This window comes from Oreochromis aureus, linkage group 14 (genome assembly GCF_013358895.1).
Source record: "Oreochromis aureus strain Israel breed Guangdong linkage group 14, ZZ_aureus, whole genome shotgun sequence".
NCBI classification, from domain to species: Eukaryota; Metazoa; Chordata; class Actinopteri; order Cichliformes; family Cichlidae; genus Oreochromis; species Oreochromis aureus.
This window is the reverse complement of record NC_052955.1, coordinates 20837548-20851448: the sequence shown is the minus strand read 5'-3', so window position 1 is coordinate 20851448 and position 13901 is coordinate 20837548. Positions and strand designations below refer to the sequence as shown.

The window sequence follows — 13901 nt, the reverse complement described above, 5'->3', positions numbered from 1 at the left end:
ATTCTGTAGAAGCAGAAGTGGCAGTACAGGCAGCAGCGCTAATGTCAAGCACATTCATATATTTAACTTACTTTCTAGATGTTTTTGTCTTCTCTTTTTCCTTTTGATTTTCCATTTTAATTTCATTTTGGCTCAGTTAGACAAACCATATACAACTGTATATGCAACCTGAACTGAAAATCACATAAGATTTACTATGTAGGCGTCCTCTCGCAAGTATTTTGGTTGCAGACTTTATACAGCATATTTACACTGTACCTGTGTTTACTGCTACATAACCCAACTTAAAATGTCTATTAAGACCATTTCCACATTTCTCAATCTTTAATTGTTTAATCTGCTCCTTTCCTCTTCTACTTTGTTCCTTCTACTCTCCTAGTTCTTCAAAACTACTCATGTATGTCTCAAATATGCAGCAATGTGAAGCAGTTTTACTCATTTTTGACTCATATGTATCATGCACTACCATCAGGGAGGTGTTTGAAATTCCCTCTGTAGCATGACAACTAGCCCAAACATAATATCAGAGCCCTAAACAACTATCATAGCAACAATATGAATGGAGCTTCTACATCCCTAAGCATGGTGGAGATGGTCAGGGACCAAAGAGGACTGAATCCAAAAATTACTGTGACAAGTACAAAGAGTTAAGGTAGAGTCTAACAGAAATCTGTGAATCTGTTGCTTTTTTGAGCCATGCAATAAACAAGAATGTAATTTAGACTTGTGTAAAGTAAACCCAACTTAGGAAAAAACTCAGTATTCCAAAAGTGTTATTCATTTTTTCTATTTACAGCACTTTGTATTTGCACTTTGTCCAGAATCAGAGCTCAGACTGCACCACAGCCATCACAGTCAACAACAACAAAAGTTCCTGCTGGCATAGAGGGCAGACTGACAGCAAAGCGCTGTGGCAAAGATAACAAAGTAAGAGTGAGAAACAGTCAAAACAATCCACTCTCAACCTTTAGATAATTACCAGGCTCGGGTCGATGTCTGGCACAGTTTCCATCGGATGGATCTTGGCCCTGATTTGTTTGCAGAAAGCCTGACTGACTCTAAACTGAATGGGGGCACAGCTGGGATTACTGCAGATTCATTTGTCAGGAGGAGGAGTGATGGATGAATGGAGGGAAAGAGTGATGAGAGGAGAGGGAATTCAATTCCATCTGCTCATTGCATAAATCAGTGCATGTACAGGTAGGTAGTAAATAACTAAGAGTTATTCTCTACCTGAATTAACTTCTGTCAACTTCCAGCTTAAGGTGCTGAGAGCAGCAGAGGTTGTAGACACACACCTGTTTACACACCAACAGCCCCTTCAATAAAATATAACAGTCTAAGACATATTGTTAGATTTATTTGGTTTAATAGCACGATCCACAGGGTAACAGTGGTTACGGACAACAACAATAACAGAGACACACTGAGCAATCAAGAAATTCAAAGGGAGACTGAAACCACCAAAGCATTTCAGGCTTAATATTTCATTTTTGATCCTGGAAACTGTAGCTGCCAAAATAATCTCCACTTGTCTACACCAAGAGACTCTTCTTCTGGGATTTTCAACTATAAAAAATATTACCCTGACATGTACAAGACAGTCCTAAAAGAAAAGCTGCTCCCCTTATTTACAAGGGGTCAACACAGTGGGGAGTTCCACATATTTGATTTGGCAGGATGCCCTTCCTGACACATTCCTCAAGGGATTTGTCTTCTCCCAGGATCAAACCAGGGATCTGCAAAGGTGTAAACTACTGCACTGTGGAGCCACTACAAGAAAGTCCTAAAGTGCCTAAAGGAAAAAAGAACCAGTCAAACTCAGTCTTTCTGAAGAGTAACCGTGTAACATCCGGAATCAATGTTTTATTACACTGAAGAAATAATGTAATCACTTAACTGTTTTTGTCCTGTTTTGATTAGAGAAGGATCAACTGCAATTTTTTGGCCTATCCCATTTTTGGATTTTCTCCAAGTGTGACCCACAGATACCATTTTTTTAGATTCTGACTTCCTCTCTAAAAATGACAGCATGTGCAAGTAAAAGTCAACTTTCTTCAATGCAAAATTGAATTTTCATTGTAAAAGACATTATTAAACTTTGCAATTTCTTTACAATTCCCCCCAAGCTGCAGTGAGTTACAGGATCTTCTATAGACAGCTAAAAATATAGTGCTTTACTCTGGAAGCAGGTGTAAATAATTAATTGAAAATGAGTTGCTGAACCCCCAAATTCAAAGAGATCTTTTTCTTTACCAAACAGAAGCCTATACAACATATTTAACAAAACAAATGTCAGGTACTTAGAATTATATTACAGGCATGTTAAGAATTTGTTAGCCTCTTTAAATGTCCATGTTCAGCTGGGTGAAGGTGAATTAAGAGTCTGATGTGATTTGTTGTCACAGTTGCTTTCATGGTGTTTCCCCTGCAGTTTACTTTAAGTCTGTCATGTTGTGTGTGACTGTGCACATGACTATTTGCCTACCTACACTGTTGTGCATTTGTTCCACATGCATTAAACAGACCAGCTCGTAACTGGACATGTGTGAGGATGACCGGTCAATTCCAGTCCCTGTCTGGTCAATTATAATTAGTGCATCCCTAGTTCTAATTCATTTTCTACTTTGACGCTCAGTGTAATCGTGATTTTTTTTTTAAAAAAGTGTCAAATTTTGCTTGTATTAGATAGTTGACATGTGGAAACGAACTAAAATGTACAGGGTAATGTCCAGTCACACAAGCGTTCTGATATACCAGCGTGATGCAAATAGCTTATTAACTCCAAGATTCTCTAATCTGTGTTTGGAAAAACTTTCAGACTTTTGCACCTTTGTCTCAAAGGCATTCATATTGTTTCATTTGGGTACTCAAGCAATAACTGTCTCTTGAAAGTGTGAAAATGAGCTTTTGCCTACCTTCTTATCTCCACACACTGAGTTGCTGAACAAAGGTGGCACTCTTGTTGCACTGTTAGTTTGGGAAAATTACTGAAATGATCTGATACACCCCAAACATTTAAAAGCAAGAGCATGAGAGCATTTCATACAATCCATAGCTGTGATATGACTTATGGACAAGCATTTTTATGGATGCATCATGAATGAAGCACTGATGTTGTGTTATTGTAGTATGTCAATAAACTGCACATAGTAAACACACAAAGAGGGGAAAAACATTAAATCTAGGTGTTGCTTGTGGACATTACTGTAGCAGGAGAGATGAAATCCTCTGAAATACAAAAACAGCTCTTCCATGTTTGTCTGCAGACTCTGACTCATCACTGCATGATGGAGCTCAAAATGGTTTCACCGACTGTGACAGCAGCTTTTTAAGGTGCAGTGGCATCGGTGATTTTTAAAAATAGGATTGTGCTTTCCTACTAATCTGCATAGGCGTCAGAGTGACTGTGCAGGATGGGAGTAGGCTTCTCCTTCTTTATGGGGTGTGGCACAGATGTAAGGAGCTGACCTTGGTCTGCATGTGTGCACAGTGATACAATTGGACTGGCCATCTTGAAGCCTGACTGGCTCACCAATCTTAAATTTGCTAAAGTGCAGCTGCAGAGACAGTCAATCAGTGACTCTGCACTGTAAAAGAAGCAATAAACAAGAAAGAGAAGGAGAAAGAGGTAGCAATCACTCCACCTAATTCACTTTACAGTCTCCTCTGTATCATTACTGAGATTGCACAGCAAAGGGCAAGCTGTCTGGAGGCAGAGGAATGATAAAATACACACATGAACCCAAACATTACATTCTGCTAGCTTCTGCTTCTGACCAGGAGGAAAATGTGGAAAACCAGATACTCGATATGCAAAGAATGAACTCAGCTTCCCCCCATCAAACGACCACCAGGGTGTGGGTGGCAATAACTGCACACTATTACTTCAAAGAGCCACTAGACAAATCTTACTGCAACTACCACATTTTACTATGGTAAAATGTTGCACCTCTAGACAGCTGCAGCAAAAAAAACCCTGTTTTGGTCGCAAGCAGGTAGCCCTGGTCGCTCATAGCTTGCATGGAAGACAGACTCTTCCCTGCTAAGAGGTGTGAACAGTGTGGCACAAATGATCGCTTTCGAAGTAAAAGTTGTTGGTTGCAACACCTGCAACAATAACGTTTGCTCTAATGGGTATCGTGAGCACGAGATACCAAAAACCAAAACTGCAGTTTACTTTAATGATGAATGAGCTTTGCTTCATGAACAAACTGAACACACTGACCACATTTCTATGTAAATTTACAAGTCTGTTCCTTCAATAAGACATTTAAGGTCAGGTATGCAGCAACTGCTCTTTCACTTTTCTAAAATAACAAGAACAAAAGATCAGATAAGTAGCTATATTTGGGCTTATCCAGGTAACATCAGTGTTAACGGTGGGTATTTGGTATCACAAAGCCGGTTCACTTCTCATAGGGCTACACTACCATGGGAACTTGTTGCAGGCCTATTCTGCTCAGGAGCAAGATAAGAGATAATAGAACAACATATGCAAAACCACCTCAGGGTGACAATCATTCTGTGGAAAATCGCATAATCACTCCTGGAATATCTCTGTTAGTTGGGATGTTGATTGTAGCCAGGAATAATAGATAAGGTCAAGTAGGAAATATAGATTCAGATACAGAAAACATACCCTTGGTGTGTTGAACTTGCTTTGTAAGGGAATCTCTTGGAAATGGCCTAATGTTTGTGCTAAGAGATAATCTTAGCAGCATAGGAAGACTGTTTTTTGCAGCTGAAATTACAGTGTGAACCACCCAAATATCATCTTGGCTGCATCTCTCCAACCACCTCAGCAACGACGAGTTAACACGCCAGGAGATTTGCAAACAGGCACAAAACAACATCAGAAAAAAACCCGCCATCCATTTGCATTTCTGCTACTGCTGGCATTGCACTGGCAGGAAAACTGGGCCCTCAGATATATAAAGACAACATATTTTATTACACCAACATACAATATTAATCGGTCTCTCCAGGCTTTGAATGTGTGTGATTCCATCACTAATCAACAAATAGACACAAGTCTCTTTTGGTGCTGGTATCTTGTCTTTTCTATAATGCAGCAGCACTTATCAGCAGAAGCCAAGTTTATCTGCTTTCCAGCACTGTGGCCACATCTATTGTGCACTCAAACCTCTCCTGTGTCACAACAGGAGCTCTGACTTTCACTGGAGGTCTGTAAGAAGATCTCTCTAAGTTGCCAAAGGCATCAGGGTCAGTTACAGGTCTGGCACATGTCCTATTAAAATCTACGCTGTTGGCACACAGCAGCCAGTGAGACTGTAAACGTACAGACTCAGGTGTGTGTATGGGTCTGTCACGGCCTGAACTCAAGGTTTATCAGCAAACCAAGAACCGTGGGGGTGCTAAGTGATGAGTTAAGTGGCAGATCCTCTTACCATAATGAGGCCAGTGGTGATCGGGTCGTTGCAGCCATGGCACAGCTCCCCAAATTTGGCCCAGTAGTCCTTCTTGCAGAAGAGCCGGCCATCTTTTTCATAATACCAGTGGGACAGCGAGGCGCTGCACTCACAACACCTAACAGGAGAGGAGACAGAAACGGACACAAGAACAATTAATTTAACAGAAGATTAAAGACAAAGTAATACCACTGCTCCCTTAAACATGATTGACATGAATAATCCAAACATAATGAAGATGATCAAGTCCCTTTGCAGTCGTAAAAGAGAGAAAGTAAATTAAACTTTTTGACAACACAGCAATTAAAAACATACAACAACCAGAATGAAGTATTAAATTGCAATAAACCAAACCAAATGTTTTTCCAATTCACGATATTCTAATCAAAAAACAGACATAAAATAAACTCCCCTTGCTTTCATATTTAAAATGGGCAGACAAAATAGATGAATTAAACAATTACATGTAAAATCATTTACTGCTGATCAATATTATAAACAGATTCATCTGTTATTTTCAGCACCCTGAGTAGTTCAGTCAACCTGCAGGTCAGACCTCCAGGAAAGTTAAGTGGTGCACAGCAGATTGACTTGTTATTGTGCTGACAGAACATAATATTGTACTGCTCTCTGTAAACCATACTTTAACACTCCTAATGACACCTTGCAGAGCTCCAAATTATAGTTTTCATAGCGATAACAAGTTCCTTCGTGGCCCCGTCACACACCACGCAATAGGCAAACGATAATACATTAACCCACAGCTTATGACTGGAAAAACAAAACAGAGTCACAGCAAATAGAAAACATGAATGATACACAGAGCAAACACTACGTCAACCAACGTAGCCTAGTAAGCTAGACTAAGTTAGCCTAGTAAGCTAGCATAAACCTTAGAATACCTTAGACGGGGAGAAACAATAAACTAGGTAGTTTTTAAGTAAGTAGTTTTTAAATACCTCTTAACTCATTACCAACGCTTGATGATAAAGGTAAACACACAGCAAAATGACCGCTGACGTATTAAAATTGACAGAGGTTGACAGCTGCTCTCAGCGTCAGGCAACTGTCCCCATGGAAACGACTCCGGAACTACAGAAAAACTGCACAGCAGCTACAGTATTATCATAGTCCATTTACATAACAATATTTAAAGTTTTTTCTATCTTTTCGATTTAACTTTCCAACCTTTGGTGTAAATATTAACTTGTTGAGCCTAGGCAACTTTGTTTGTATTATTTTTAATGTTTTGACTGTCCCTGACACCACAATTTTTATACTTTTGGGATAAATAAAGTGTATCTTATGTTATCTTTATCTTATTTTGATTAATTTACAACCCCAATATCAACAAAGTTTGGACGCTGTGTAAAATGTCAACAAAAAGGAATGCAAATTTTATAAACACATTTTATTCACAATAGATTATAGAAAACTTTTTTTTTAACTGAGACATTTTACCATTTTAGGAAAAAAACAGCTCATTTTGAATTTGATGGCAGTAACGTGTTAAAAATAAGCTGTGATGGGGTAACAAAAGGGTGAAAAAGTAAGTGGTGTTGACTAAGAAGAAACTGCTGGAGGGAGGTTTTGCAACTAATTAGGTTACCTGGCAACAGATCGGTAACATTATTGGATATAAAAAGAGCACCTTTGAGAGACAGAGTTTCTCATAAATAAATATGGGCAGTTGTTCACCAATCTGCAAAAAAACTGAGTCTACAAATTGTGGAGCAATTTCAAAATAATGTTCCTCGGTGTAAAATTGCAAAGAACAGATATCTCGTCACCTACAGTACATAATATCATCAACAGATTCAGAGTAATTGAGAGATCCCCTGTGCACGGTGCAAAGCCGAAAACCAATACTGGATACATGATGATCTTGGGATACTCAAGTGGCATGGAAATCACCGGATGGACTCAGGAACATTTCCAGAAGTCATCGTCTGTGAGTACATTTCACCATGCAATCAGCAATTGCAGATTAGAGCTCTATGATGCAAAGAAGAACATGATCCAGAAGCAGGACCATCCAGCTTGTTATCAGCACTCAGTTCAAAAGCTTGTGTCTCTGATGGTACAAGGGTGTTTTAGTCTCTGTGCAACATGCGGCTTGTACACCTGGATAGGAACCATCAGTGTATATACAGATTTCACAAGAATACATGCTTCAACCAGACAACATGCAAATTTTCATTACCCTACATAACTTAAAATTTATTTATTTTATTTACATGAATTTAAAACACACACACACACACGCACACACACACACACACACACACACACACACACACACACACACACACACACACACACACACACACACACACAAAAAACACTCCGTCATCAGGCTGCTCCCCTTTGATTGTCTGAAAATAAACCAGTATTGTGGTATGGTTTCTGAGTCTGAATCTGCACCAGTTACTAAGGAGACGGTCTGATAGTGAGCCCAAAAAAAGATCCTTATCTCTAGAGCTAGTATATCACCAGAGTTTAATCGCAAAACCAGTCAGTCACCCTGATAGACATCAGATGATGACAGACAGAAGGCAGCTGAGATGGCAACAGACAAAAGGCTGTTCGTATGGTGACAGACAATGACACAGATACGAGACACACAACTTCCAAGTTCACCTACAATGCAAATAGTACAGACTGATACACATGTGGGTGTGACATTCAAAATAAGTCCAGTTGTTTTCCTGGTAACTGATGTCAGATAAGAAAAGTATTTCTATGGGAACAGTGTGTTAATCTCTTATGAGTCAGACTTTTGTTGAACACACAACTGGGAAAGAAATGTCCATAAAAAAACAGGTTGAGTTCTCCTGATTTTCCTGCCGATTAGAAAACAATCGCTCTTTTTCTCCACACTGCACGAAAGTCATAGGCACAATAGCTCTGCATGTGTCCATAAATCAAAATGTGTGCTAATCCCCCATGTATATGATCATGCATTGGTGAGGTAGTACACTGCTGACGTGCTTACAGACTGTGAGTGCTTGTTTGTAATCTGTCTAAATCTGTGCATCTAGCATCCATGACTAAGTGAGCATCTCTGGTCCTTCCCAGTGGAGCTTGCCTCCCATCAGCTGGCCGTCTGGGCTCTTCTCTGCTCAGGGCACCTTAAAACAAGGGCTGCTTGCTCTAAACATATTATGGATTCAGAAGCTGGAGCATAATAATTGACTTTATCCCTGAGCCAGAATAATACAAGTTGATTCTAGGTGAGGGGCCAGAGTAAGAGCAACTACTACGAAAGAAGGAAGAAACAAGGACTACTTACTCTGACTGGGACAGGGTTACTAAGGCTGGGTGAGCACTTTGTTGCTTATCCCATGCGAAAGAGCTACACAACAGCTGCAGGAAGTACTGTAGGACTTGTCTGGTGGACATGTGGATTGAGCGGTGGTTGGGGAAAAGGATGTCTCCAATTTCCTGGTTGTCTTTTCTGATTTGTGCAGACTTGTTAATTTCTTTTTTAAATGAACTATCCAGGTGTTTGAATTCTGGGTTGCAAAACACAATAAAAAAAAGGAAATTGTTTTGATCATTTATCCCCCTCCCAAAAAATTAAAGCTCCTGGGATTTTCTGCAGAGGGCTGAAATGTGTTGCAGCCTCTGCATCCCCTCCCTTTTTTCTCTTTGCTGCACTTTAAGGATTCTTACTCACTTTGCTGAATACCTCTCTGTGTCTGCTAGAGTAAAAACTGAGAGACTCAATATATTCAGCAGAAGCAGCAACTTTCTCTGACTTTGCCCGAGGCTTTTCACCTTGTGTGAGCCACACACAATGTGCACAAACACATGACCTTGCAGCACATACTGACACACATGCAATTTATTTATTAGACAGACACACTCAGTCTCCCCAGTGTCCGCATGCAGAGCTTCACTGCAGCTCAGCAGATTGTGGCAGAGCTGCTTCAGTATGCAGCGTGTCTGGGTGAGCAGGGGGGAGGAGGAGACTTGGAAGTGGGTCAAGGCTTTCGGAAGACGTCCGCAGTGCCGAGCCAGGAGCTACTCAGCTGTCTTGGCTCTCTGCCCCTCAATAACTGTCTATCACTTCAAACGTACGCATCCTTTGAGGTCCTGCTGAGGCAAAGTCATATCTGGGTGGGACGCATGCAAGTCTAGGAGTCATTGTAAAGCTCAGAGGTTCTGCTACTTTCTGAAATTTGTCTCCATGTAGTCCTGAGGGGTAACAGCGTATTAAAGATATGAGTGAATACATTAGTGCCTCCCAGGAGGAGATTGGAAAATTTCTGCCTTCAGCACAAGAATCTTATCTCTGAGGTAAAGCAGACATGCAGCAAAGCTGAATTACAACCCAAGACTCCCATGGGTGGGGAAAAAAAGCCCCACCACAATAAAAATGAATGTCTATAGTGAGATTCCGGTTAGTGTGTTAATGTGTATTTGTTGGCTCCCTTTTGGTGTTTTTGTGTGATTGTGTTTGGGTGTGCGGTGGCATTGACGTGTAAGAGGATTATCAGTGTGAAAGACTCAGTTAGAGCCTCTGCCCGTTCTGCTATGATGCCCCAAAAATCTAACTAGTAGAGAGCTTAACAGTTTCTCATACCCTGCTGAGCTCTGACAACTCCTCACTGTAGGGGAAAAAATTAAAATAAAACAATATATATTTTATTGCAATACAAGCAGTGCTGATGGTTCACTTAATCTAAGTTACAATGACCTGACAAACACTAGAAAAGGGGCAGGGGTAAAGAAATGCACACGCAGGCTGCACAGACATAACTAACTCCCACAGACCAGTGAGAGGGGGCAGAGCAGATTTTAGACACCATGAATGCCAGCTGGATCTCAGAGGGGAGGAAACAACCAATGACAGAAGAGCTGAGATTAAAGGAGGGGAGTGAGCAAATCTGCAACTGTTCCCCCCCTCCTGCTCGGATCCCTGGTGGAATTAGCTGAAAGTGTCTGAAAGAGGAATACATTCCTTTTCCAGGTCAAAAGGAGGCAGTTTTTTTTTAACCCTGCCTCTCACCTCACCTTCCTCCACAAACATCTGCTCTCTATCCAAGTGCCATCACACGTTTGTTGAGGCATTTGTGCTCAGAGAAAATCTTCTATCTTTAAGTTTTACACAACATAGACTACAGCAGCAGAAGACCACCCTGGGTGCCACTCCTGTTAGCTAACAGGAAACAGAGCTACAGATTGAAAGCTTTGCCTGGTCTGATGAGTCTCGGTTTCAGCTGCTACATTCAGATGGTAAGGTCAGAATTTGGTGTAAACAACATGAAACCATGGATCCATCCTGACTTGTATAAATGATTCAGGATGGTGGTGACAGTGTGACGATGTGGGGGATATATTCCTGGCACACTTTGGGTCTCTTGGTACCAAATGAGCATCATTTAAATGCTACAGCCTACCATGTCCAGACTCTATGATCACAGTGTACCCATCTTCTGATGGCTGCTTCCAGCATGATAACACGCCATGTCTTAAAGCTCAAATCATCTCAAACTTATTTCTTGAACATGACAATGAGGTCACTGTACTCAAATGACCTCCACAGTCATCAGATCTCAATCCAATAGAGCACATTTGTGCTGCAGATTTGTCAGTACAGACAAAAATCTCAGGAGAATGTTTCCAACACCTTGTTGGCATTAATAATTAAGAAAGCTCTGAAGAAAAAAGGAGTCTAGATCAGTACTAGCAAGGTGTACCTAATGTGGCCAGTGAGTGAATATGGGCAGACAGGCAGATGACTCGCCCCCTGCTGTCCATTATGAAGAATGCAGTTTTAAGTCTCATTTTTTAAGTTGAAAGCTGTGTCCAGGTGTATGACAGGTTAACCCTGACCACTTCTTTCTGGTCAGAGAACAGTCTTAATATTGAAATGTTAGAATAAATTTGTTTTTTGAATTCTGTATTTTGTAAGTTGTTTAAGGTTTTAGTCAAGCTCAGCAAACATGAATCGTCACTGGATTAAAAACACAATTTGACAAATGTCTCTTATAACTGTGGTCTGCGTGGAAACATTTTTAACATTGCAGTAATGAGCTATATTAATAGAAAAACGGGCTGGTTTGGTTAAAAAAGAAAAGAAAAGAGGAAGGAAGTTGTTGAAAATATGTGCGAAACTCCAAAATCAAACTTCTGAGGTTATTTCAATTCATTCTGTTCTTTCTGATGCACACTGCAAATATGTTTTATGGTTATTATGAAATATCCAAGAAAACAAAACTACAACATTGGATTTGAGATGACTCTTTCTTTTGCATGTTTCATTTAATGGCCAAATTGGCTAGATTAAAAAAAGAAGCTTGAATCAGTGCATTTATATAAAATGTTTCCATTCTGATACACGACATATCCATAAATGTGCATGTAGGACTAACATGCTGCTAAATGTGCTGAAACGCTATCAGTGATGGATCAGATGATCTCATTGGACAGCTCTATGATGTAATATGTTTGTGAATGACTCTTCATCTGTTCATCACAGTGACAGCCTGACCGGGGTCGATACCTAATGTGATTAGCTTGTCCAGCTGGTATGAATGAATGAATGAATGAATGGAGAGACATGTATCTTCTGACAGACTCAACTGGAAATCTAAACACAATGAATGAGACAAGACGACACGCATGTGACCGAACACATCTCGTCTGAAATAACACACAGTACATTTCAACATGTAAACAGACCACATTGTATTTATTTATGTGGCTTTGAAGTAAAAATAGAATAATTATGTTGATCAAACTTCATTAATCATCATATTTTCAGTTATATTAAAATGAAAATATCAATGTCACATGAAATTTGAAAGGATAAACAAATTAAAGTTGCTTTTTTAATTAGCAGTTATTAAACTACAAACAGACCAATCATTCTATTTTTGGACTGTTTTCTTGTGCGGTGAAGTGAATCTACCCAGTGTTGGATTAAATTAAGTCTGTGTCTATATTGGGAGTTTTTGAAAAGTCCTTTTTATCAGATTTGCAATGATTAGTTAGTAAATTAGTTAAATTAGTTTATTTTAATTAGTTTTCTTGTCAATTAGCCAATTTGCAGGGAAACTGATCCACAAATATTTAGATTGATCTGTTTTTTAAGTTGCTTGTCAAGGAAAGGGCACTGTTGAAAAAATATTTAGTGTTTGCAGATTGTGAGAATACGTTGCTCATCTCACAGCAAAATTTTAAAAAGGATTATCTTTGGGTTCTGGACTGCTTAGCAGGACATTTAAACACATTAACTTGAGCTCTGGAAAATTTTAACACTTCTCATACTTAAGGAAGAAATTAATCTCTACAGAAAAAAAGACAGGATCATTCAACAGCGAGAAGAATTTCCTGCACTTCTACAGGTTTGCGTCAATCAGGAATACACAGCAGACGTGCAGACAGACAATGAATAATTTATTGGGGATAAATGTCCACATTATTTCAGCTGTCATGGTGAGGCTGAACTGACATGCAGAGCTCGTAAATATAAATCTGCACTGTAGCAAATACATGTAATCACAGTAGACATCAGGTTTAAAGTAGTAAGTAACCTCAAGATTTTTTTAAAGACTTAATTTAAGTAGGTTTATAAAATGCCATTTAACTGCCCATAGACTAGGCTGACATACTGAACCAGTCTGCTCAGCTCACCATCACTGAATACAACGTGAGATAAGAAACAAAGAGTTGCATTTGTGAAGCTGGAACGGCACAGTTTTGGATATGTTGCCTGTGTTTTTTCTTGACTAAAATATACACCAATAAATTCCCATATTACATATTCTAAATATATGCAAGTGTTATCGCCTCAGTTTGAGCTAACTTGCTACTACATGAAAACATGTCTTAGATTTTATTCTCTGATGACTCGAACGCCTCGCAGTGAAGTAAAACCAAACGAGTCTCCTACACAAACACCACCGCCCACCCGGTCCTGGTCAGCATTTTGTGATGTGTCTCTGTGTGTGGGTGTGTACATATAACCACAGGTCATTAAATGAGGTGAAGGCTGAGGTGGCTACAGGAAACGGGAGGGCTCAAAAGGAAACGGTATGTGTGTTGGATCAGATGCAAGGCTGAAAGATTTACGAGGAGCCGCTGCACCTCCCAAACACGCACACGCGTACCAGCACATGCAAGCATCTCTTCATCAATTATTAAATCTTCCATCATCCGAGTCAAGCTCAGGACATCCATCTTCTTTCTATTTGCAAAGACAGCTGAAATGCTGAGAGTACCTCTGATCAATAAGCCGATAAACAGGTCTGCCCATCTGCCCAGAAAAATCTAGAAGAATTAGACAACGGACATCAAACGTGTATGATATTTGACGGTGATGGAAACAAATTTGCTTACTGTGCAAAAACCCCAGAATGAGCACTCAGCTGTTGTTACTGTATGTGGAGGATAGGCTGAAATCAACCTCAGGCAAAAGAGAAAGGAGCACTGAGACGGAGGGGTGGTCTCGCACGCACA

At 39.9% G+C, this 13901-nt stretch overlaps 1 protein-coding gene across 3 annotated transcripts in view; it reads right to left on the bottom strand.

The window, feature by feature from the left end:
* limk1a (LIM domain kinase 1a) overlaps positions 1-13901 on the bottom strand; it is a 56399-nt gene that overhangs the window by 20502 nt on the left and 21996 nt on the right. For 2 of the 3 annotated variants that reach the window (XM_039622854.1, XM_031732965.2), the window contains one exon: positions 5412-5550. In XM_039622854.1, coding sequence (XP_039478788.1) covers positions 5412-5550 — 139 coding nt within the window. Of the gene's footprint in view, positions 1-5411; positions 5551-6391; positions 6436-13901 lie in introns of those variants that run through there. The other variant, XM_039622855.1, reaches the window with a different exon arrangement.